This window comes from Seriola lalandi, unplaced genomic scaffold (assembly GCF_002814215.2).
Source record: "Seriola lalandi dorsalis isolate HSWRI2012SDOR001 ecotype SW California unplaced genomic scaffold, Sedor1 jcf7180002054579, whole genome shotgun sequence".
NCBI lineage: Eukaryota > Metazoa > Chordata > Actinopteri > Carangiformes > Carangidae > Seriola > Seriola lalandi.
The window spans coordinates 1,428,048-1,454,101 of NW_019525132.1; the positions used below are offsets into that span (position 1 = coordinate 1,428,048).

The 26,054-nt window shown below is 42.3% G+C and overlaps 1 protein-coding gene across 2 annotated transcripts in view; it reads right to left on the reverse strand.

The window, feature by feature from the left end:
• The window catches only part of grm8a (glutamate receptor, metabotropic 8a), a 228,458-nt gene that overhangs the window by 113,636 nt on the left and 88,768 nt on the right, over positions 1–26,054 (reverse strand). For both annotated transcript variants that reach the window (XM_023417987.2, XM_087177051.1), the window contains exon 3: positions 22,230–22,446. In XM_023417987.2, the coding sequence (XP_023273755.1) occupies positions 22,230–22,446 (217 nt within the window). The remainder of the gene's footprint in view (positions 1–22,229; positions 22,447–26,054) is intronic.

Sequence of the window (26,054 nt, forward strand, 5' to 3'; positions counted from 1 at the left end):
CACCGCTCATCTTTCTCACGCTACATCTGTCTTTCTCTTACTGATTTCTCTCCCTGCTCCTCTCTCTTCCACTCATGTCTGGTTCTCTTTGTCAGGGTTGCAGGTGTAGGTTTAGTAAGACAAAATGCTGCAGCAGCCCACAGGAGCACCAGCAGGAAGACCACAGGTGTCTGAAACCGAACGCCTACCACATCCCACTGCTCCCGGTATTAGGTAAGACCTGCTCCGCTTGTACGCCAGGACTGCGCTGATGATTAATTGGGCCGGGGGTCCGGAGCGTGCGCTCACTGTATTGTGGATTCAAATATGATTTGTTGCATTTACCATAAGATGAAACCTCGAGGATCCCTACAGAGGAACTGGGTCATTACAGCAGAAATGAATGCAGCACATTGTTTGATATCGTAGAGTCTGCGATTTAAATGGAGATATTGGACTTCTGTGCACTTTTCCTGCACAGACACACAATAATAAGGCTGGAATATGTAACACAGGAGGATACACAAAGAAACATCACTCTAAAAAAAAAAGGTACTCATGGAGAAACATGGAGAATAAACATACAGCGCTAGAAAAGGAGAAAAGGACTTAATGGGAGATGAAGGTAACATCACATATATGGTCCAACTCTGCTAGAATACCATTTGTCTTTATGAATTTTCAAAAAGCTTGAAAAATAATACCCATGGCTCAGTTGTTAATGAAGCAGATTCACAAAGTTTTGACTTTGTAATACAATTTGTTACTTATATATATATATACAGAAAAAAAGAGAGAGAGAGAGAATTGAACACTGATGGCCTTCTGTGCAAGTCTGCTGAACAGTAATATAGTAGAGTGGGATAATGATCCTCTGCTTTACATCCCTATTGCTTCCAGTCAGTGATTATCTAGTTGTCAGTGCCTGGCAGTTGGACAGACAGCTGCACTACCAATTAAGCTCATTCAAAAGCAGGCAGTTTAATTAGTTGAAGGATAGTTGTTGAAGGGGCTCATTTTGAAACATCCATTGTGAAAAACAATAATTACCTACAGTAATGTTAATTGCTCAATATTTTTCTGATGACTTCCTATAAAATGCTGTTATTTTGTAAACCTAAATTATCTAAAAGAATTTCCACATTAATAACTCTTCTGTCTTGCCGCTGCAGTATAAATTGACAGTTGGAATTATATTCATACCAGGTATCATTTTGAAGGGATGGCGTTTACATTTTTTCGAATAGTGGATGTTTTATTTTGAAAAAGCCAGTTGGAGCTCCTGGGTAAAAAATACGTTCCACTCCAGCGTCCACAGTTTACAAGCCTTCCGCCGCAACCTGCTAGCAGCCTCTCTCCCTGCTTGAACAGACACATGCACGCACTGGGAAATAACACATTGCGGGGTGGCGTGGAACACACATACGCACACGGCGCGCATGCAAACTAACACTGACGCACACACTCACGAGTATAGCCACATGAAGACATATGGTCATTCCCACCATAGGGGAGGAAGTATAATACAATAAGCCAGAAAAGCTTTGGCAGGGTCTACATGTGATTTGTGTGTGTGTGTGTGTGTGTGTGTGTGTGTGTGTTAGCACTCAGTGTGGTGTTTCCGAAATCATCAGCCCTTCCATTCCATGAGGAGGCCATTTTACCTTTACGCCTCAGTGAACCTATGACTGCAAACCAGTGAAACAGACAGAGTGAAAAAATCAAAAGAGGAGAGGAGAGGAGGAGAGAGGAGAGGAAGAGAGGGGAGAGGAGAAACCCAGGTGTGTGTAAGATGCAGCAAAGAAGAAATTGACTTAGAAGATATGGGAGTATGAAAGCCTCTGTGTGTGTGTCTGTGTGGGGGTAGGTGTGTGTGTGTGTGTGTGTGTGTGTGTGTGTGTGTGTGTGTGTGTGTGTGTGTGTGTGTGTGTGTGTAGGTGTAAGTGTGTGTCATTTGCCTAAGCCTTGGGATTTGTCTCTTCAGAGTGATTCTGAGGGAACATAGGGCTTAAGGCCATCACACTGCGGGGATTTATTACACAAATGCAGTATGTGCACAAATGCAGGCGTGTGCACGTCAGAACACGCACGCACTGACATTTAGCTCCAGAGAAAACCTAGCACAAAGGGAGGAATGACACACTAGCAAAGAAACACACATACATATCAGGTGATGAAGCCATCAGTAGAGGGAGCTTACAGGTTCTCATGGCGTCGCAGCGTATTGTAGTTTGTTAACGACCAGACTCCTCGACAAGCACAACACAAACCTGACAAGTTAACATTTGAGAGTGTGTAAAGAAAGAAATGGAAGAAGTGAACGGGGAAGACAAACGGGAAGAGAAAGAGGACAAAGCAGAAGAACAGGAGTTGTTTTATTAGTTTCAATTTTCTGTTCTCAGGTTGCCAGGTTTTTGATTCCCTCAATTAAAAAAAAAAAAACTCCTAGAAAACTCCTTAAAACTTCACGTAGAGTCTAGTGCCATTTTATTTCCTAGAGGCTACATTACCCTCATCTGCTTCTGTGGTCAATCTGATTTTTTCAATTATAGAACTTCATGAAAAAGATATGCCCCAATTAAACTCGATATCCGCCTGTTAGCCAGGAAGTATCTGTAAGTATGCTTTTATGATCTCAAGAATCTACAAAAACATCTGGTGGGAAATAGCAAATTAGCAAAAAGAGTGGATTTCAAATTGAGCAAGCAAAAAATGGCACAGGACTGGACATGAGAAACTTGTTTCAGGCTTAAGAATCTGTACTTGTGAGCTTGTCTCGATTACTCCTCAAATTAGTTCTGTGCTCACTGTAGAGTCGTAGACATTAAGTAGCTCAGTAATGTTTCAACTGGTTTGTCATTCTTACTCTATCTCTCCTTCACTCTGTCCTGAAGTTGATGAATAGGACAGTGGAATGACTTTGCGTGACTGTGTGTGTGTGTGTGTGTGTGTGTGTGAGCGCCTTGGGTAATGCAGACTTTGTGCGGATTACTATGATCTAAATATAAACACTGCTAATCAGGACATCAGGATATGCAGAGGGAGACACAGATATATGCACATTCAGACGCCCTTTCATGTGTGCCACACACACGCATGCACGCACGCACGCACGCGCGCGCGCACACACACACACACACACACTCAAACCTTTCATGTACACGAATATGCATGACCACAGTGTTGCCTTGTATCTGTCTCATTTTTGTCATTTTCATCTTTTTCATCTTTCGGGGTCAGAAAACAAGTTTGATTCAAGGGTTTTAAAACAAGCAAGGCATCCTTATCCTGTGGTTCATAATACAATTACGAGTTCAAAACTGAACACAAACTCCAGAGCAGCTCCCATAACTGCAGGTGTGATCTGAAGTGAAAACAACAAGAGAAAACACTCACTTGGTTTGACATTAAAAACACAGAATCTTCAATTGTGAAGGGTAATCAGCAGCACCTGCAGAGCAGCTTCTACTTCTACACATACAACATGTGCACGAGTATCAGCAGAACATCCACATAGCCTCAGCTCGAGATACCTGAGGTACTCAGCAGAACAGAGTTAATAATGTCACCCGCTGAGATGAGATCTCATCAGCCCTCCTAATAGGCAACCAACACATCATTAGATTAAGATGCATGTGTTGGAGTGTGTGTGTGTGTGTGTGTGTGCGCGCAGGGAAGGAAGGAGAGATCAAGAGACTTCCTGCCGGAGAGAGAAAGAACCAATCGCAGAAAAAGAAGCGAGGGTGAGGCAAACAAAAAGTAGGAGTGCGGAGAGACAAAGCTATATATTTTTCACTTTCATTGAAGCTTCCCGTATTCCGCTGTGCTGTGGGAACAGCCGCAGGCATGTGCCATGTGAGTCCGGCATCAACCACCACAAACAAACACACACAGACACATAGGTGGAGGTAACACACGCAGCAAAACACTGCTTGTTGAGCGGCACATTTCCTTGTATTTTCTACTTCATGAATTTAGAAAAGGGTTGGAGGCTCCTGGAGGAACAGGTTCACACCATTTCTCAGTTTCTCATGCTAGTTTTCTACACTTGTGAAGAACCAAAGCCCATATAAAAGAGCTTTTAATTCTAATTTTAATGTTAGCCTGAAATCCAACCCTGCCACCAAACAAAACTTTGGCCAAAGTGTCTTTTCTCTGGGGGTCTAACATTGAACTAACACTGTCCATGTGCACTCATACGCATAGACCACACTGCCGGAGTGATTGTGTGTGTGTGTGTGTGTGTGTGTGTGTGTGTGTGTGTGTGTGTGTGTGTGTGTGTGTAAACTTTCTCCTTTACAAGCAGGAACTCCGCCCTATCTCCACTTCCCTGCCTGAATTCCCCCGCCTCTCTGTCTCTGCTACCATAGCAACACAGCAGTCAAATCCAAAAAAGCACATTCAAGTAATGAATTCAACCAAACGACTAAATAAATAATTGGTGAGGAATGGATTTTTTTTCTTTTTTTTTTTTTAAATCAATGCATGAGTAATGCTCACCTCTTTCATTTTAACTAGATAGTTTACTGGTTGTCTCTCTGTGTTTAGGGACTTTGGTTGCCCATCTGTTCAATAAATCCTGATGTTTGCCAGAAAAGACATTTATCCACCGTTTAAGTCAGACGGCCCTGCAGTTACAGCATCAATGCCACCTCTTGTACTTGTGCATGAAATTACATAGAAAAAGTAGAAAGAACACGAATCATGTATTTCCAATTAAACTGCTGCATAAATTAAAATATTAACCTCAAAATCTCACATCAAAGGGTAGAACATTTTTATGTGTGTGAGAGAGAAAATGAGAGAAGAGAGAGCGTTAGGGAGAGAGAGAAAGAGGGAGAGAGAGAGTCACACATACATAAGTTCAATAAAAAAAACAAATAGAAGAAAGAGAAAGTTTGGATGGTAGAAAAACTGTTTTGCGCATATCCTCTGTCAACATATACAATATTCAACACCTTTGTTTTCTCCGTCCTACCTCCATTTTTCATTCACATTAGGCTGATACACAGTATAGTGAAGAAACAAATAATGTTCACCTGCAAATACAAGCCGGCTACAAAAGTAACACATTCTCCACTTTTTCCTCTGTGACAGCAAAAGACAACACAGATGCTGAAAGGTAGAGCCAATAGATGCATCCACACGCGCTGGTGCTTCTGCTGTTTTTTTGGGTTTTTTGCCTCCTCTGCCAACAAACAAATGGTGAAATAAGCCAGAAGCTGCTTCCACTGGCTGTTGAAATTTAAACTTTCCGCTCCAGGAATAGGTCTAAATTCTTGTTATCAAAATCACCATGGCAACACAACGGCGGTTTGCTGCCGGTACTGACTGACACACATCCACACAATGTTGACAAAAAAGGGCGTTTCGACGGAGCAGAATATCAACACCTTCAGACTTTCACATGACGTGTATTTAATGTTGAGAAGTTAAATTTACCTTCATCCCTTTCAAATGTAAGAAAACTGTAATGAGGAAACTAAACACACTTTTTTTTTGAGTCAGCACAGCCACTTTCTTCCACAAGCAGTTGATCCCGGTATCATGCTGTAGTGTTCAACAAAGATTAACATTTTCCAAAGGAAATCCACTAATCCCGTTTAATTCTGTTTTCTAGAGCACAAAAAATATGCAAGAAAATATATGACATTGCCTAGTACACTGCACCCCGAATGATAAAGTGATGTAGTACGGTTCATTGTGTTTATAAGTGTCAAGGTGTGTGTGTTATTCCCTGCCACTCTGTCACTCTCCACTCCATCTGCTGCATCTGCTTTAGCCTCGCCGAGCTAAGCTAAGTCAGCGAGGGGAGAGTTTTCAGAGGCCGAGTTGCTGTCACTACATTTAATGTTGGCCTACAAACAAAAAGACCCTTTGCATTGTGCAAATGAAAGCTGAGCTGTTACTGGCAGCTACATATGTCATTGTCTTTTGTAAGAATCCTGGATGGCAGCTTGATGTAATATCTGGGCATTACAATGGCTGTAAACAGTTGAAACACATCAGAAGAGTTGTGAGAATGGTTTAAATGGGGGGAAATTGGGGGGGTGGGGGGGTTGTACACACTGCACTTTTTTTTGGGGGGATGATGCAGTATTTCCAATGACAGAGCAAGTTGAAAACATTTTATAACCACTTTTCAAGCCCACAGAAAGTGCGTGTATCAAAAGATTTTGAGTAGTCTATTGTTTTAAATTACTTGAAGCTACCGGATGCCAGTGTTTGTTTACCATTTGTCTCCCAGGTTTGGCATCCAACGTGGAAGTCCCAGATGTTTGGAACATCCCACCAGCTTGTAAACACAACAAGAGTAACTGAATGCACCATTTTAATTGGGATTGTGTTGCCAGGAAAGTATTTAGGTCCAAGTTTTACTTCCTGTCAGCTGTTAAGAAATGCTGCAACCTGGACCCATTTAGAATGTTAATGACTGGAAATGTGTCTGTCGCATTGCTCCGTCCTTTAAAACACATTTGTTATTTTGTATTCGGGCCGTTTTAGAACTTGTTCCACATTTCTCGACACTTGTCTTCCCTCGCTTCCTCCTAACAAGGGCCAGTAATCAAATGTCCTCGACAGAAATATTCTTTTCCATGTACATCTGGCATGAGTTCGAGAGGGCTGAAGGTTTAATATGATCAAGAAAGAAGCGCGATGGTTCCCGTATAGGTCTGCAATATTTATGTTCACCTCTACTTCACCACCGTTTGAATTTTTAACCGTATTGAAATAGTTAAAGTGCTATATATGTAAAGCTGTGAGAGGGGTTCAGCACAATGTGACCATTTGAAGCGGATGTGACCTTTTCATGACCCATGAGCTTTAAGTGGTAATGCTGAATATGGTAAAGAAATAGGTGGACAGCGTGCGTCTGAGTGTATGTTTATGCAGAGGATGCACGTGTGTGGAAAAAAGCTGTGCACTTTTGTAAGTGAAAAAGCTAAAAAAAAATAAAAAAAAACTCTAGCACTCTCCATCTCTTCATTGCCACCTCTCCCTCTCATCTTTTTTTTCCCTCTGATCTCTCTTCTTTCATCTCCTCATGTCCTCTTTCAGTGTTCGCCTCTTTCCTGAGTCCGTTCTCCCCCGAACAGAGACGGCGTTGGTCATTCTTTTCGAATACTTCAAATGAGCCATCTTTAAATATATGACATCTTGTTGCCGTGTGAATTATAATCAATGTCTCTGCGAAGCAAAAGGTGGAAGTGGTGGGACTCTGTTACTGCTCCAAAAAACCTCTCAGAGAGGAGGTCACGTTGGACGGCTCACCCCAATCTCTTTATAGCACTGGCTTCCAGTTTCCCTTAGAATTCATTTTCAAATTATTATCTATAGAGGCGCCTCAGGTCGGCCAGTTCGGTTCTTCTGACTGTTCCTGGTTTAAAAACTCGGGCTGATCAAACTACTGTACTTTCTCCTGAGCCCGCTTCTACAGAATGGCTTTTCTTAATACTTTCTCCAACTTTTATTTTGGGGTTGGCTTTCATTTGGCTAATTTCAGGATTCGTGTACCGTTTGTATTAGTGTCGTTGTGAATTTGTACCTTTCATATCTTTTACAATGCTGCATATGTTTTTCTGCTTTCATTTCAGGCAGCTCACGTAAATGCTGCTTATGTCACGTCATTATCTTGTAGCTTCCGAACTGCGGAAAGCCCTTTATGCCTTTTGCTTAAAAATGCGCTGTAAATAAACTAATCATTATTATAATAATTATTACTATTATTACATTTTGCTATGAAAATGACAGGAAATTAGCTCTTAATTACTGTCTAAGCTACAGTCACACTCTAGTATAAAATGTGTGTGAAAGCAAATGATAATAACTAAAGGAAAGTAATTGAAGCCTGGCTGGCAGTGAGCTGTTTGGGACTCGCCTCGCCACTGATCACAAAACACTCATGTGTCATTTTGAAAGGCGGCGATATCCTGTTTTGTCATTTAGGTTTGAAGACTTCCTACTCTTTTTTATGTTCCCCCCTTTTCTCCTGTCTCCATTCATCTTCATCCTCCCTTACTTCATTCATCTCTTCTTCTTTCACATTCCTTCCCTTCACTCGCGCCTCCCTCTCCGTCTTTGTCGAGGCTGCTCTCTCGCTCGTTCCTCTCCCTCTCGCCATCATCTTTCTCTCACATGAGAGCAGTGACAGTAATCTAAGTTTGCAGCAGCGAATTTGTCCCCGACATGCTCGCACTCGGATCCAGTGTGAACGGTGTTACATTTTCAGCCACACAGTGCGATACTTCTCATGGATGTCTCTGCCCTTTGTTGTCTGTGTGTGTTAACGCAGGAAACGAGTCTATGGACGTGTTTTTAAAGTGACAAAAAAAAAAAAAAAAAATGAAGTGAATCATTTGAAATTAGCGGCATTTCTGTATACATTTATTTAAACATAATCTATTTCAACTAATAACACACAAATCATTGCATTGTTCTTCTGGATACATCCTGAATACATTCAAACACTCACAGTAGAGGCTGGAAAAAGTTTGTGAACCCCTGAGCTGATGACAAGAACAAAAGATAACTTGAGTCACTGGAGACCCAACAGTGAAACCAGATCGAGGCGTGGGTTAGAGCTACTTTGATAGGCTGGAGCCTATCCCAGCATCTTTTCGGGCGAGAGGCGGGGTACGCCCTGGACAGGTCGCCAGTCCATCGCAGGGCAAACACATAGAGACAGACAACCATTCACACTCACATATATATATATATATAAAAATATAAAAGACAAACATTTTGAATTTCCTGTTCACAAGAAGTATCTGCTGATGTGAACCATGCCTCACTAAGACTCTCGGAGGACTGATGATCAAGAACTGTTGATTTGCATAAAGCTGAAAAGGTTACAGAGTCATCCTAAAGAGTGTAAATATTCATCAGTCCACAGTCAGACGAACTGTCTACACATGGAGATGATTAAGCTCTGTGGCTACTCTCCCTAGAAATAGATGATGAGCTAAGATGACTCCAAAGGCACAACACAGAATGATTAATGACGTAAAAAGGCGACCTCGGAGTAACAGCTAAAGGCTTAGAAGAAACATTGGAGCTTCTTCTTCTTCTTCTCTTCAAAAGAGAAAACATCAAATACACGCCTGAAGTTTGCCAAAGAGCACCTTGACACTCCACAGAACTACTGGGAAAAATGTTTTGTGGGCTGATGAAACTGAGGTTGTCTGGGAAGAACACGCAGAAATGGAACTACGTACCAAAAAGAAAATATCATCCCAATATGGGGATTCGCTGCCTCCGGGCCCCGGACAGCTCGGCATTAACGAGGGGGAAATGAATTATTAGGTTTATCAGTGTCTCTTACAGGATGATGTCAGGGTGGCTTGTCCAACTGCTGAAGCTCAGGAGAAGCTGGGTGATGCAGCGGGACAATGACCCTAAACGTCAAAGAAAATCTACTACAGCATGACTTCAGACAGTGAAAATCCAACTATTCACCAGAGACTTCAACCCAGTAAAGATGCTGTGAACTGACCTGAAGAGAAACAATCACACGAGACATCACACGAACACGTCTGAGCTGAAACAGTTCTATAAAAAGGAAGAAATCAGTCCAAAATTCCTCCTAAAACATTGCGCAGGTCTGATCAGCAGCTACTGGAAGTGTTTGTTGAGCTTATTGAGGTTCGACCATCTATTAAATGCAAGGGGTTCACTTTTCCACCAGCACTGAGAATGTTTAATGTGGATGTTCAATAAAGAAATTATAATTGCTTGTGTGACATTAGCATTAGCACATTGTGTCTTGTCTACACTTGTGACTTAGATGAAGATCAGATCACATTTTATGACCAATCAATGAAGAAAAACCAGGTCATTCCAAAAGGTTCACACACACACACACACACACACACACACACACACACTTACCACTGTAGGTGCCACCAACAGCTGCTAAAGCTCAACACCGTTTCTGAACAGGCAAGCGGAAAGTCTCGGCACACATTGAAAGTGGGAAGACGCTCCAAAAAAAGATGTGGAGATGACGCTGAAAATCACATAAAGCACATGATCTCCCCATCAAAGAGAGAGCAGCAGATAATTTTAGATGTGGGTATGTAAAAGAGGCATGATAAGAGGAAGAGAGATTCTGGCATCTAGTCAGTCGGGCAACTTGTGCAAGCAATTTCTGAAGCGCACATCTCTTTGAAGTACCCGACCAGTGCAAAACTGTCAAACTTTTTTAAGTAATGTATGTAATTTTTTTTTTTTTTTTATCTTAAAAATCTTGTAATCAATGCATGGAGCCAAAATAAAAAGTGCATGAACCCAATGTCAGTCACCATCACTTGAAATACAAGATCAATACAAACTGATTTATGCCACGTTCATAGCGTCTGAACCGTCAGCGAAGAGAGACAAACAGAAAAAAAGAGATGCAGAAACGGGCTGCACCCAAGACAAATTAAACACACACACATTACAGAATCAGGAAAGATGCACATATAATGAAAAACACAAAAACAGCAAACAGGGGGGAAAAAAAGGAGAATACAAACAGAGGGAAAGGGGAGGGAAAAAAAAAAGTAAGTGAAGATGTAAGGCCATGTCTAAGCCTGCATAAATTCCCATTTCTCTTTTGAATAATAACAGTTTCATTCTGGAGTGAAAAATGGGGGAAGGCTTGGGTAAGTGGTGAAACTTTTAAATCCGTGGTTCCGTGCTGGCGGAGTAGGAATAAATTACTCTGTCAGTCGAACTATGGAGACACAGCTACGTTTGTTAAAGTTGGGAAGTGTCGGAAATGCCTCCAACCCTAAGACATTACCCATCATTTGTCAGGTTCCACTGCCAGCTCCGCTGTCTAATCGCGTCTGCGCCACCTCTGTCGCCATCAACAGTCATTTAGATGTAAATATGAGGGCAGGCGACGTAAGAGAAGCGCAGGGCTTTGGTGGGTGCAACTTTTCTTTTCACGGCTGTGATTGCGTTAAGAATTAAAGCGGATGCGAGATTGGTCTATGAAACGAGGTTCAGACAAGTGGAATTTCATCAGATGAAGAGAGTGCAGCTTTCCTTGAGGAAATTGTGTGGGAATGTGAGTCAGCGCACTTCACTCATCTGTCTTTCTGTGTCTGTCATTCTGCGTTCAAACAGTGTACTGTAGGTCTCTCATTCTACTTTAACTTTCACATTGCTCTGTATTTTTTTATTTTTTTATAGCCTCACAGTCAATATAAATTTACATCTTGCTGCATAAATTATTCCATCTGGGCGAAGCTTCAACATCCTCACACTGAATTCTTGAAGACTACTGAATACGAAACTGAAGTTGAACTTTGAGGAGCAAAAAGAAGTTTTCAAAGATGCAAACAAAGGCTGGAGGGCCACAGGGGAAACATACACCGTCGGCTCTTGCTCAGTGTTTTATCATATACCTCTTCCATTTCTTCTCTTTGTCTTCTCTATAGAAGCAAGAAATGTTTTAGAGACAATAAAATAAACATCAATAGCAAAATCGGAATTCGTGACTTAGCTGAGGGTATTTCTCTTTTTTTTTTTTTTTTTGATGGTCTTCGTAAATCCACGAAATTCAGTTTGAAATTTGGCATCAGTGCCACTGTGAGAATTTGTGCCTTTAAAGTCTGGGAACAAACACAAAAAAGACGACATACGCTGGGTTTGTCGAGAAGGAGAACAGAGAGGCCAGGGGAGACGGAAGCAGGAGAAGAGAGGGTGAACATTGACACACAAGGAGGAAGAGGGAATTATATGGTAAGAAGAAAAGTACGGGGGCATGTCTGGAACATTTTTACTGTGATTAAGGCAACTTGTAGCCCAATAAGCTACTTGCGTCACCTCAGGAAAAGGATAGTGAAAAAGGAGGAGAGGATGACGGAGCAATGAGAGAGAAAGATAGTGAAGAAGGAGACAAGATAAGACAGAGAAACAAAAAAAAAAAAAAAAAAAGAAGGAACCAGAGAGACTCAGACTGGCTTGAGAGAAATTAACAGACAAAGAGACAGATGGAGAGCACCGATTACTCTTCCTGCATCTCGGCATTCAAGCGATCCGACATGGATCGTTGTCGAAGCAACGATGCAATTGCAGTGCCGGAAGAGTTGCGAATCTGCCCCATTCGTTCCCAGCTAAGATCAGCCTCTGCCAGCTCACCAGCCCATTAGGACAGGTGCGTGTGGTGCGAGTGTGGGGGAGTGTGTGTTTGTAACTGGGGAGGCAAGAGAAGAGGGACGACGCGAGCGGATGTCCATGCCACATGCACGTGCAGTTATCTAAGTTTGATTTATTAGCAGCAAAGTAGAGAGTAACCGAAGACATCCACAGTTAGTTCATCTGCCCCGCGTTCAATTGCCAGTCCTGCCAGGTGGAAGACAGCAGGACTCATTTGTCTGTGTGTTTGTGCGTTATGTGTGTGAGGCACTGTGTGTCAGGGTCCAGCTCGAGAGCTGTATCTCAGCAATGTTCTACTACACTGCAGAAAGAACACCTCAAAGTCACACAAAGTCCTCCAACTACAAATTTATTCCAGTCACCAGTTTGAATCTCTTTCATCGTTCGTACACAGCAGCGACTGCAAATCGCCCAACTACCGCCTGGCCGATTTGTGCACAGAAAGATTGATTTATCACAGGACGTTCGCAACAGTTAGTAGTAGTTAATTAGAGTTTGCATGAGTCAAACAAGGTGCGCCCCGGACCAAAGCTGGCCTGTTTCAATCCTACCAACATTTGATATGGGAGCGGGGCATTTAAAAGAAAACACAAGCCTGAATAAAGACAGAGAGCCGGACCAGGGATGCAATGACCTTAAGATAATCAGACCAAAGCAAGAGGAGCGAGGTCTAGTGGTTCCATTGGACCTAAGTTTAGGAAATGTAATTTATCATGTGCCATTTTTTTTTTATTGTTCTATTTTCTGTCTCCATATTTTGAACCCATTGTACAGCACCTGTGCGCTTCGAATCAGCATAGTGTTCTAAGACTTGCTGACACCATTGCTCACTGTTGTTACTGTAACATTCAAATCCTCTTTTTTTTTCCACAGCTACTGTACCTAACACCCATAGTGTAATTTACTTAATGGGATTAAATGAGGCATAAATGACCTGACAGAAGGAGAGAAAAGACAAAAAACTAGTACATTTTGTGATTCAGGTGAAGTATCTTTCCCAAACAATAAGAGGTTGTGGTTGCTTTACCTGCCAGACTTCCTCGCAGGCATCTCTCTAGCTCTCCGGGTTTTGGCTTCCTGTGTCGGAGAGTTTTGTTTCTTTCGAATTCAGTCACTTTCTGGGCATTCAGTTTCCGTGTGACATGCTTCTGTTTGAATTTGGATTAAGGATTAGACCCTCATGAGGCACTATTATCCAACGCTGAATTCTAATTGGGTTTCATTTCATTTCACATTTCGAGATCGACAAAAAAGAACAACAGCAACAGTCGCGGCACACCCCGTATTCCCGGTTTGTTTCGAAAGCAATCCAACTGTCAACATGACGGTATCGCACTTTTCCCTGTTTGCAGTGTTTTCCATGTTCTTTATTACATTTGGTTTCATGGCTTGCGTTCATCTACCTCCTCCATCTGCTGGGTAAATATGAGTCTAATTTCCCCCTACAGTTTTTGCATCAACATACAATGTTTTGGTTGTGATCATGAGAGGCTGACAACATCAAAGTTAAATTCAGCTTTGATCGCTGACTGTAAATCTAATTTCTTACAAATGGCACTCCGAGCTTAAAGCCACTAAGCTACGCTAAGCCCTTTCCGAAAATCATCCAAGTGACAGTTTGTATAATGGTGAATGTGTGGTTTTTTTTTTTCCTTTTTCTTTTTCAGCAGATGCAGTGAAAGAGGACTGCATGTAAATGAGAGGAAGCAAAGTTCACTTAGTCCGATATGATAAGCTATAATTAGAGTCTTTGAATAAAAACCTGCCCCCTGTGTGTTTGTGCTGTAGTGTATGTGTATGTGTTTGTGTGTACACTACCACACCTTCCCTCTTTTCTGTCTGTAATGACTTCTTGCTAAAATATCTGTGGAAGTCTTACTTTCTGCAGTGGAAAAAAAAGCACTTCACAGCACAAGACTGTTTACTCCTTCAGTATGTATACCAGCTCTCTTTGTGCCCGCCTGCCGTCATGTGTATGGAATACAGTTTGTTGTTCATGAATGCTGAATTATTTAACCCCTAGTCTGTCTCTCCACACCAACCGTTTTTTTTTTTTTTTTTTTAAAAGGAAGAGTTATTGTGGGGCTGGAGCTCTAAGACGGAACACTCGGAGCACCTTTTTAGAGTCAAACCAATTGTCATTTTCCGCAGTGTTCTCATTTATTTTAAGCGTGACCTCTGAGCCCTTCTGCAGACAGAGGTAAAAAAAAAAAAAAAAAAAAAACATGAGCAGAGAAAGAGAAAAGAAAAAACCTTAAATTACTGGAGCAGAACGGTGAAGAGGCTTGAAAGTGCTTTTAAGTCGTGCAGGCAGATTCTTACTCTCAGAAAAAAGACAAAACACACACATCAAAACAGCAAACAGACACAAAATACACACTGACACACATAACTTCTCGCATATACACACATAAAGTCACTTGCATACACACATAAACAAACAGGCATCCATAAAATCAGAGTGAAAACACACATACACCTTTGCCGACATAAGCCGCACAAACAGACACATGCGCATGCAAACACACACACACACACACATACATACACACACCACGTAAACACAAAAACAAACACACACCTATGTGTACCAACTGGTGCAGTAATATTGCTGAAATTACTTTTGGGGCTTAGCAGCAACTGGCTGACTTTTTTCTCTGCCCAATCTCTTGGTGGACTCGCAGAGGCCAAACAGGGACAGAGAACAGAGGGCGCGCACACACTCACACACACTCACACACCATTTCTCTTGCTCCATCTGTACGCCTCTGCCCGGTGCCCTCTCTTGCTCCATCATAAGGGAATATGAGAAGGTCTCACCTCTGTCAAGAAAACCAGTGGAGCTGAAGTGGACACTGTATAACTAATTGATATCAGAGAGCAACAAAGAGCACAGGCACTCAAGTACATTTCAAAGTGGCCAATACCATACAAAATCATATATATATATATATATATATATATATACACACAGTATGTATACAGTGTGTCCATTGCCTGCTAGTTTATTCTGAATCTTAAACTTACCAATATGACTCTTGCTCGAACAAGACAAATTTATGTTTCTAGCTACAGGCTCTTAGAATTTGCTATGTAACATACTGCACATCAGCAAAACTGCTTTGTAGGAGGCAAATCTAATTATTCCTTCATTTCCCAGGCTCTGGTAATCACTGAGACATGCCTGAAAATACTGAGGTGGTCTGAAAAAGCGTCGCAGGCAACCCCAGAGTTTTCTGGGAATCAGTAGCTAATTTCTGTTGGACTTTATATTGGGGCAGCTGGGGAAAATTACTAAAAATGGCCGTATCAGCTGGATGAGATGAAATTCACAGAGCTGCTCAGGTAATAATTACCATCTCTAGATGTCCTCTGGCAATACTAATGCTATCCGCGGAGAGCTGTTAACTCCTAATAGATATTGTCAATTCCACCCAGGTGAGAGATTGGCAACATAAGGCTAACGTCAGATGGATTATAATAGAATCTGGAGATTTAAAAAGATGTTAATGAGCTGCTCCAGATAATTTATATTTTAGATTAAAATGACATAATCTGCTTGCAACAAGAAAATTATTAAGGCACATATTGTACATTTCATTCCAAGCAAATCTAATCTAAAGATACACACAAATACATACATAAAGGTTTTATAAATACCCCCAACTCAATTTCACAAGGATAAGCCGACCACCAATTGACAGCATAAACAAGTCCACAAGCAACTTGAGAGTTTGAGGGCCTTTCGTCAAGACAACAAAGACAGCTTCACCTTGAGATGAAAACCAAGGCTGGTGTAATTAGTTACAAATGGATGGGTTGATGTTTGCGCTCCCTGTGTGTGTAATCAAGGACAAGAAAGAGAGAGCTAAATCGACCCGAGGGACGTACATTTTCTGTTGAGTGAGTTAGAGAGAGTGCGTTTGTGTGCTTCTTCTTCTTGAGCATTTATCAGCGTGTATGTGGGGCTGTGTGTGTGTGTGTTACACAGCAGACTTCAATATAATCCATGTAATCGCAGAGCGATACATGTGAGAATTCGTACAACATGTGGAATATATAAGTATCTTTGTGTTTCAGCACAATAAGTTATTTAAGTATCACTTTATTGTATATCATTATATTTATAATGCCTGTTGTAATGTAGTCTAATAAAATTCATTACCTAAAATCATTATGCTGCAAGAAATGAAGATTTACTAATTCATTCCAGTATCCTCATGAATATTAACATACACTAGAATTTCTAAAATGCAAGCTAAGGGACTTTCCTACAGGAGTGTGGTCTAAAAATACAGCATACATGCTTAGAAAAAGAACATATAATATGTGTTATATGTATCACAATGTCTTTCAATTAAAGTATGATTCCTCTTCCCTGAATAAAACAACATACGACAGTAACAAGACTTGGATAATGGCAAGAACCGCCTCCATTGTGGAGGGCAAGAGTTGACTGGAAGCGAACTAAAGAGGCTAAGCTAAGCAAAAAGGCGGAAGATTAGTTTAGAGCCAGAGAACTAATTAAAGGAATCTGGAGATAACCGTTTAATTATTTTCTCTCAGCCCCTTTCTCCTGCTCATTTTTTTCCCTTCTTCATTACTGCCTTTCAGAGCTTCTGTAGAGCGGCCAGTGTCAGGGGGAGGTGACTGCTCTGAGCCGGTGAATTCACGAGCACCAACACACAGATTCAGCCCACAGCCTCACTCAGTGACACAAATTCCCTTTTATTCGCACGTACAACTACACACACAAACACACACACACACAAACACACACACAAACACACACACACACACACACACACACACACACACACACACACACATCCTCTCTCACTCCATCTGCAGTGTGTTTGAATGTAGATGTGGTGCTTTTAATCTCGGATGGATTCCACGGGGAGGTGAGGAAGGGTACTGGAAGGAGAAAGGGCTGTGACTTGATTTAAAAGGTGTCTTCTGTCTTCAGCGAGTATGCTGCCACCTCATGTTTTATAGTACAGCAATCCATACGATCCAAGCTCCAGCTCGATATAGGGGGATGTAGTCTCTCGGCGTGGGCGAGGCGGGGCTGGCACAGTGCGCGCAGAGACCGCCCTCTCGAGCACCTGTTTCCCTGAGCTTCCACTAACTGAGCAATAAAAGGAATCACTTCCAGGTCTAGACACACGAGTATACTGCTGATTTTAGTCTCTGGCTTCTCTGTGAGACAAAAAAGGAACGTTGTGAAAAAAAAAAAAAAAAAAAAAAATCCTTTTCATGGAATCAATTGTACAAAGACAGATTTCTCACTGCTACTGGTCTCTCTGATGTAAAATATGATGTGATGCTCATTTCAGCACCTGAAACGGACCAGTAACCTCCTGTATGCCCTTTAAAACTGCTCCCTGCCAAATCCACCCCCCCAACCTTGACCTTTGCATTATTTGTTCATTAACCTTTGATTGCTGGGTTACATGTTGGCATATTGTGTACAAAAAAGCAAAAAAAAAAAAAAAAAAAAAAAAGCATATGCATTATGCACCCAGTCTGTGAACAGTTACTAATGATGAGTAAACACGTTTGGCCCATGCTCACTGAGCTGTGTCTGTTACTAGTTCTGCATGAGTGGAAAGCCATTGCTGGGGGTGACAACACACGAGGCTGCATATGCCGTCAAAGTCGTGGTGAATTTATTTCAGGGTGTGGGCACGCTTGAGCGGACTACATGAATGTTTTACCATTCTGCTGTTGATTATATGCAACATGATGAGGCTTTTGATGTGAAAACTGGGAAGGGTGCAGCGTAAGTGAAACTGATTGGCATATTGTATGTAGAAAGATTCACTATTAAACTGCAGTAAAGCTGAAGTGTATGTGAAGGACTTCAGTTCACAGCTGCTTTTGCAAAACCTTTGCGGGACCTGGTATATGTTGAAATATCATCATGAAAATCCCATTAAAACAACAATTTTCTGTTGTAAACCAGACAAAGAGTCAACTGCCATGTTATTGGATCTATGAGACTGCACACGCAAACCACCAAAACCACTTTCACCTTTTCAACAATAACCTGGATATAAAGCAAAATGCACAACCTTCCGCTGTATTGATTCATTTTCTTTTCCTCATGCTCCCCCTAAAACTATGCTCCCCCCATATGTTTAATGCTACAAAGAGGAGAATCCAATCCAATTTTACATTTTCATGCTTAAAGTGCAAGAAATAATGGATTTAATATTTGTTGAGTTATAATCGCAAGCCAGCTAATTCAGAAAGTACTGGCAGCCAAGTCAAAATGGGTTTACTTTGGACCAAACTCATGTACACTTTTCTGCCAAAGCCTATTGTCACAATCAGTGTCGAGCTAATGCTTTGAGACTGACTAAAATCCACATTTACATTGGCTACCTTCATCCAGAGCAACAGTTGGCAGATACGTCTATACTGGACATAATTTTACAGCGATTAGCAGTTTATGTTGAACGCCGATATCCAGTTCAGAAACAGCAAGTAGTGTAATGATCATTTAATGCATCCATTCATTGCTGTCACCTCAAATATTAGGTTTTCCCCCTAAAGCAGTCCTGCAGAAACAAAAGGATTTTGCTGACTGCCTCGTGGACTTGGCTGAAAAATTAGTGCACAATCTTCCACATAATTCCTCCTGGGAGTGGGGCAACACAGCAGCAAACGGAAGTAGGACGCGTTCAGTTTCAAAGACTGTACCAGAGAAGTAAATATTTAACTTTCTCGATGTATTCAATAAGAAAATGTACAAGACAAGCATGGAGAAGCAGAATTAAACAGGTTCTGTCACTGGCCTTTGCACACACTGTCTGTAAACCCCGACTCATTCTAACAAAACTTGAGCACCTGTTGTAAAACTTTCTTTTTTGATTAATATGCGCACACACACACACACACACACATTGTTGAGAATCATCAGTGAACGATTACACAGCGATTAATATGGATGCTTGGTATCAGAATGCAGAGTGCCTCGCAAGCTGCAATCATTACAATGCAATCACAAAATAATCACCTACAAATTCCCTGTGGCTCTGAGTGCGTGTGTGTAAGTGTGTCTAAAGATGTCCACCTGTGTCAGTATATATATACATAAACATGTCGGTGTATGTGTGTGAGTGCATTTGTATATCTCTGTCTGTCTTTGCAGTAGCGGCGAGTGTTGTGCATCTATATTAGAACATTATCGTTATTCTGTCGCTGTTCAAGCTTCCTTGTCCCATTCTTCTGCTATTCTCTGTCTCTCTCTATCTCTTTCTTCCTCTCTACAGATTCACAACCGTAGTACACAAACACACACACACATACATATGACAACACACTCAACTCTCCCTCTTTGGGCACTTTTTCCTCTACCCTCCTCAGCCCTCTTCTTTTTCCTTCTCTCCCATCCCTTCATCTTCTTGGTTCCATTCACATCTGCAGAGCTGCAGAGTAAACAACTGACTGACTGCTGTCACAGCATGTAGCCCTCCTACACGCGCACGCGCGCACACACACACACACACACACACAGAGGGTAGGAGAGTGCACTATCTGCTGACTCCCAGAACACCAAAAACACACATTGCTGAGGACTGCTTTACCCTTTACAGTGGCGCGCGCACACACACACACACACACACACACACACACACACACACACCCACACACCCACACACCCACACACGCGCGTGAGCACACCCAGGTACACACACTGATCTGAAGCCACAGTAAACATCTATGTGCTGACTGCCACAGCACACAGCCCTGGGCGAGCCGGCTCCAAACACGCACAGAGACAGAGATGGACGGATAGATGGCGGCGCAGACATACACAGAGCTGTCATCTCTGCAGCAGCGCACAGACAATGCAGAAAGGCAACGGAGGGGGAAGACGAGAGTAAAGGATCAACAAAGAGCGATAAAAATAGAGAGATCTCGACTGATGCTCTCTCAGATGGATTCTTTACATGTCTTTAGCCCTGTCAGTCTGTAAATATTTGTCAACATCCAACTTGATGTGTTTTTCAACAAACATTTGAGACATAAACAGGGAAACCGACAGCATTTTCATCTGTCGACATCACTTGGAGGAGTTCACAAACTGATTTGAGGCCTCATTCACCCAAAACTTGCTGCTCCCAGGACTACGGGGACCCCCGTGCTTTTAAGTCTGACATCAAAACAGACAAGTGATCTATCGCTCAGTGTCTCTGTGTGACTCTGTCACTCTCATTTTCTGTAGTGTAATTTACTCTCATCCCTGCTGCCACTCCATTTCCTAATGAAGGAGTGATAGTTGAACATTTGCTCTTTGTAATTTACTTTCAACTCCAGTCTGTTACCGACAGCCTGTCTATTCATAGCCAGGTGACAGATGCTTTCATACGGGGCACGAGCGGTGACTGAGAGGGAAAATGATGTTACTGTTGAGTCATATTATAATGTTGCAGCTTGTAGTTGAGTGCCTGTTTGTTCTTTCAGATATCAGCCTTACCTGACTGTTTACCAGTGACTTCCAGCTGTATCGCAACGGTTTTAAGTTCCTGTTGATGCAAACTGAACATTTCTTGCCGCTTCACATTAAAAGTTTTCCACAGCTGTTTTCCACTGAGTTAGCTGAGCCTCTTTAGCAGTGCTGTATAAAACAGGATTAGACAGCGCTCCGCACTACCACCATCATCAAATACCAAATGAAGGAATATATTGAGTAAAAATGCTTCATCCCTCCAGTAGAGTTCAAAGACTTGTAGAGTCTATGCCGCAGTGTATTACAGCTGTTGTGGAGAATCATTGTGGTTCAACTGGACATCACTGATTATATACTCACTAGCACTTTCTAATGTTTCTTTTTCCAGTTTAGATGTGAATTAGATCTTTATTTAGAATATGTTATCTCAATTCCCAAGAATACATACATATAGAGCCATAAAGAAGTCTGAGACGGCAGCTGCACTTGTCCATCACTTGCTTGCTGCGATAACTCAGCTCACTTGCCAGTCTGCAATCTACATCCTGCAATTTAAAAAGTCAATTTCCCGCGGAGTTTCCCTTGAGATTCAAACAACAGGTTTCCGCTCTGCTATAGATCTAAAATTAGTCAGCGAATATGTAACACACCTCATGTACACCATGGATGTGAAATCACGTATCCTAACAGCAGGACATCTCTTTCTCAAATTAAATCGAAGGCAACTGGACTTGTATTTGTCTGTGGAAGGTACTTTCACAGGTACTTTGGTGGACCCACCCACAAGAGGTTAAATACCTGGGTCCTACTCCACTTTCTTGGTCAGACTAGTGCGGACTAGAGAGACCAATACATAAGAACTGATGAAGCCGCTTGGATAAGAGGCGAAACGTCTTCCACAGACAAATACAAGTCCAGTTGCCTTCGATTTAATTCGAGAAAGAGATAACAATGACCTGGACGAATGAGAACTTTCACAGACTAACAGCAGGACAGAAACGGTAAACTTTTCTCCTTAAAGTTTTTTAGTTCTGCTCTTGTGTGAGTCCATTGAAATTACATCTCACACTGGAGCGATGACGGCAAATGTTTTGTGAAAGTGTGACACACATTAGAAAGAGGGAGAGTTGCAAAGTTTCAACAACTTTTAAGTGAGTAACATGAAGAAAGCTTCCTAACCCTCCTCACTATGTTCCTTATCTCCTTAAAATACACACCAGAAAGTCCCATACACTTCATATAATACAGAAACACCAATGCACGTCCTTCAGGCTGCTGACACCACTGTGATGTGATTTTGGCTCATTGGCTAGAGATATAAAGATTTGGAGATGACCAAATATGTATGTGTCATACTCCTGTATCTATATAGGAGATCTCTAGGAGATATCTATATTCTCCAAAGAGGTAGAAAATGGTAAAAAATGCAAAGTAGTGCATAAGAAGGCAAACTTCGTACACACAATAGTTCCTGGACCACACTTTGAGAACCACTGGTCTAAACTTCAGGAGCAAACCACCCAACATTCATATAGCACGACAGTCTGAAAGACTTGATGCCCGCTCTCTCTGCAGCGATGAGCGACCTCCACGCACCGTATCCCAGTGGGAGAAACAAAGAAAAGGGCACAGCTCGTACCAGTTTCTCTGGAGATCTGGATGAAGGCCTCCACGCCGCTCTCTCCGTAGTTGCCCTCCGAGGCGAGCGTGGACACGTAGTTCCACTCCATCGCCGTGACGATGTCCATCATGGCCTGGGCCTGGTAGGAGTCCGGCGGCACCACGCGGGAGAAGAAGTCGTAGCGGGTGTTGTCGCTCAACTCCGGGGCCGTGGAGGCGTAGCTGACCTGGGGGATCTGGGGGAAGAAACAGGAAGAGGACAGCTTGTTGATTGTGAGGCCAGCTAGTTCTGCTTGTTTAACATTCTATATATTGAAATGTGTAAGAAAGGAAGATTATGCGTTTTTTATATTTACCACTAAATTCCATATTCAGTACAATCAATTTCTTCACTTGCCTGAAGAAAAAATAAGAGAGAGTCATGCTGTGCTAATCCTCTCACTTCCATCACGCTTTCATGCATATTTTTATTGTGATGTATATATGTGTAGGAAACGGCTACAAATGCCCCTCACTCCCAGCAGGATCACTGTGATTAATGATAATTCTCTGGGATGTGAGGGGAAGTTGTCGTCACCAAGGCTGAAATTCAACAGTCGACTCATTGTGGGGTTAAGAGATGTTAAAAGGCGCACACGAGCGATTCGAGGTTCAAGTGAGAGCTTATGGAGGAGAGTAACTAACGCGGTGAGTAATCAGGAATTTGAATGCGAGGCGACCTAGTCCTAGGGAGGAAACAAAAAGGCAACCCCGGTGATGCCGAGTGTAATTCGTTCTCCAACACTGACGTCATGGCTGAATGAGAGGAGAAGATTTGACGCAGGAAGACAAGACACAAAAGAGACAGCCGGGGGGGGGGGCTGACAGGAGGACGGACAGACAAAAAGCAGGGCAGACGGGAGGGCGGCAAGACAAAGAGGTTGACAGAATGAGAGGAGACACATGTATGCACACAGACACGTACACACGCACAGGTATCGGTAGTGATAGGTAGCGTAACAGGCCGAAGGTGTTAGATGGCTGACAGGCAGATTGATTTTTCCCCTGACAGAGGGGGACAGCAAGGGAAGACCCTGTACTTACCAACACACACACACGCCAAAGCAAGAGATGCTGGACAGACATCTCATTGGCATTCATTGGAAGTAAGACTTAACTGCCAATCTAAACTAAAACATAAGGTGTGTCAGCTGTCTGTCTCTTCCACATAACCCCCCCACACACACACACACACACACACACACACACACACACACACACACACACACACGCACAAATACAAATGTCTGCAATTGCTGAGCGCAGCAAAACCCGTCGGTACTGCATGAAGAGATTTAAGACAGACAGTGTTTGTGTGTTTGCAGTGTGTGTGTGTGTGTGTGTGTGACTGGAATCTTTCTAAAGCCCATCACTCACTGTCTTTATTCCCTCTGAGCGTCCTCTGAAGTCCCTGCCACCCTGCATCTACACTTGTCTTTGCCATTTTAAAAGGTCAGGGATATATCCCGAGTTTTGCAGGATTTTTTAAATCGTTCCTCTTTGGTGGCGCTGTGGCGCTGGCTGCAGTAAGTGGGTGGGAAATAGCCATGAATCTCCATACCTAGCTTTCTTGCTTCAGGAGCTTGTTTTCAGAAAAAATGTCTGTCTTGGACCACAGCAATAACAAAAATGAATTCTTAACCTGAGCAGTATTCGTTCACCTCCTCCAGCATAGAGTATTGAAAGAGCAAGCAGCTAATATGTTTTACTTCCACAACAGCGATCAATGCGCACCTGTTAGTGGACAGCATCTCATTTTTTTTTTTTAGCAGCTTAATATTGAATTTTGGAATCAAACTATTTTGTTCTTTTTTCTGTTGTTTAGTACCTTGTCATTTCTCACTGTGAACTTTGTGGGAGTGTATGTTTGGGACACTTGAGTACTGTTATTGGTCTTCTCTGCCAGGGGAATACAACTGGAAACTTTCATAAACTGCAGGATGTGTATGTATAATTCATAGAGGATGGGGACAAGCAAATAAAAAGAAAGAAAAAAAAAAAATCAAAGTTGGGCCAGCTGAGGAAAAAAACAACTTGTGTGCATGTGTTTGTGGCTCTGCGTGCATGTGCCTACGTACGTGCATTTTAATTTGTGTCGGTGTGCGAGTCTGCGGCACATCCCAGTGTGTGACGCCGCTGTTTCACTTGTCCTTCTACTCTCTATGTGAATTTAAATAGGTGAATATCCATTTCAAAGAGAAATGAGTGCACTGCTGCAGGAGTATGAGATATTTGTCTGTTTACAACAGCAATGGGAAAGAAACCCTGTGACCTGGGCAAACCTGGAACTTTGATCTTTTGTTATTTCACTCTACAGCTGGGAAACTGGGAAATGGAGACATACGCAGACACAAATACACACTTGTGTGCACTGCACAGTCATCCTCTTGTCATATTTCCCGAATCATTACCGAGTACGACGAGGGAAAGCAGAGAGGAACAAAAAGAGTGCAGGAGAGAGAGCTACATACGGCTTCAGTGACATCCAATATTGTCTGCTGCAAGCACAGACCTGATACTGTCTTCCACAACCACACCTGTGCTTTCTAAAAAATGTATATTTCTGCAGACACTTCTATAGCCGCACAACCACGGATCCCCCAGACACGCATGTATAGGCAATGAAACCTCCTTATACTGCACACGTCTAATGGTATGTGACATTTGAGAGCTGTAAATCATTCATGTGCTGTGAGTTGAGAGTGACTCCAGCCTTTTTTTCCAAAGCAAGAAGAGCTAGAGTTGTAGTTAGAGGCGGGAAATTAACAGCTTGGTTCCCCCACATCGCTGGGGAAGAAGATTATGCTTCCAATCCCCCTAATTCCATTTGCTCTAATGAATATGTGTGTGTGATAAAAAGGGAAAGCGTATGTGTGTGCCGTTGAATGTGCAGTTTCAATTAGCGCTAGAAACGCTTTCTCGCTCACACACGCGCACATTAATCAATGGGGTTATGTACCGTTTCAGTTTCTTGATACACAATAGTCAGTCCGTTAGCATGTTGCGCCAACCACCCTCACATCTTTTGCATCTCTGGTATCAGTGAGTCAACCACTGAAATATCTCAACAACCTTTGGATGGATTGCTAGGAAAACTTTGCACAGATGTTCATGTTTGCCAGAGGATAAATCCTGATGACTGTGTGATCCCCAAGCACCAAAAACACACTGGCATCCATGGTTTTGAGTGCGATGTTTCAGCAATTATTGGAGAGAAGTCCTTGGTTGGTTGTGGGAGGGGTTCAGTCGAGAGGCATTTTGCGACTGTACGATAAATGGTGGAAACCTTCGTTGGACATACATTTACATACAAGGCTGTGTATATTCTCATTTGTCCAGGTCATAGTATCCTAAAGGAGTTTTTAAATCGAAACCAACTGGACCTCAGGACCAGTCCTAGCCTGGTCAGATGCGTACACGAACTGATGAAGCCTCTTGGATGAGAGGTGAAACGTCTTCCCAGACAAATAACCTAGACCAGTTGGTTTTGATTTAAAAACTCCTTTAGGATTTACATACAAGCTTTCAAACAAGCTGAGCATGGATTTTTGAAATACATTCACAGCACAGCATTTCAGTGTCTTTCACCAATCAAGACATGCTGAATCTCAGAGCCTTCCCGAGGCTCTCCGGATTACCAAAACACTGCTATGCATGAAAAGTTAAAGGCTTACAGCCCTGCAATGTTGGCCCTCTTGCAGGCACTGTTCTTAGCAGAGTCAGAAGGCCTCTGAAGCGGCACTTAGTCCCTGCACCTCTCCACTAAACCTCATTAGAAACCTAAACTCTCCACCAGAACAAACAT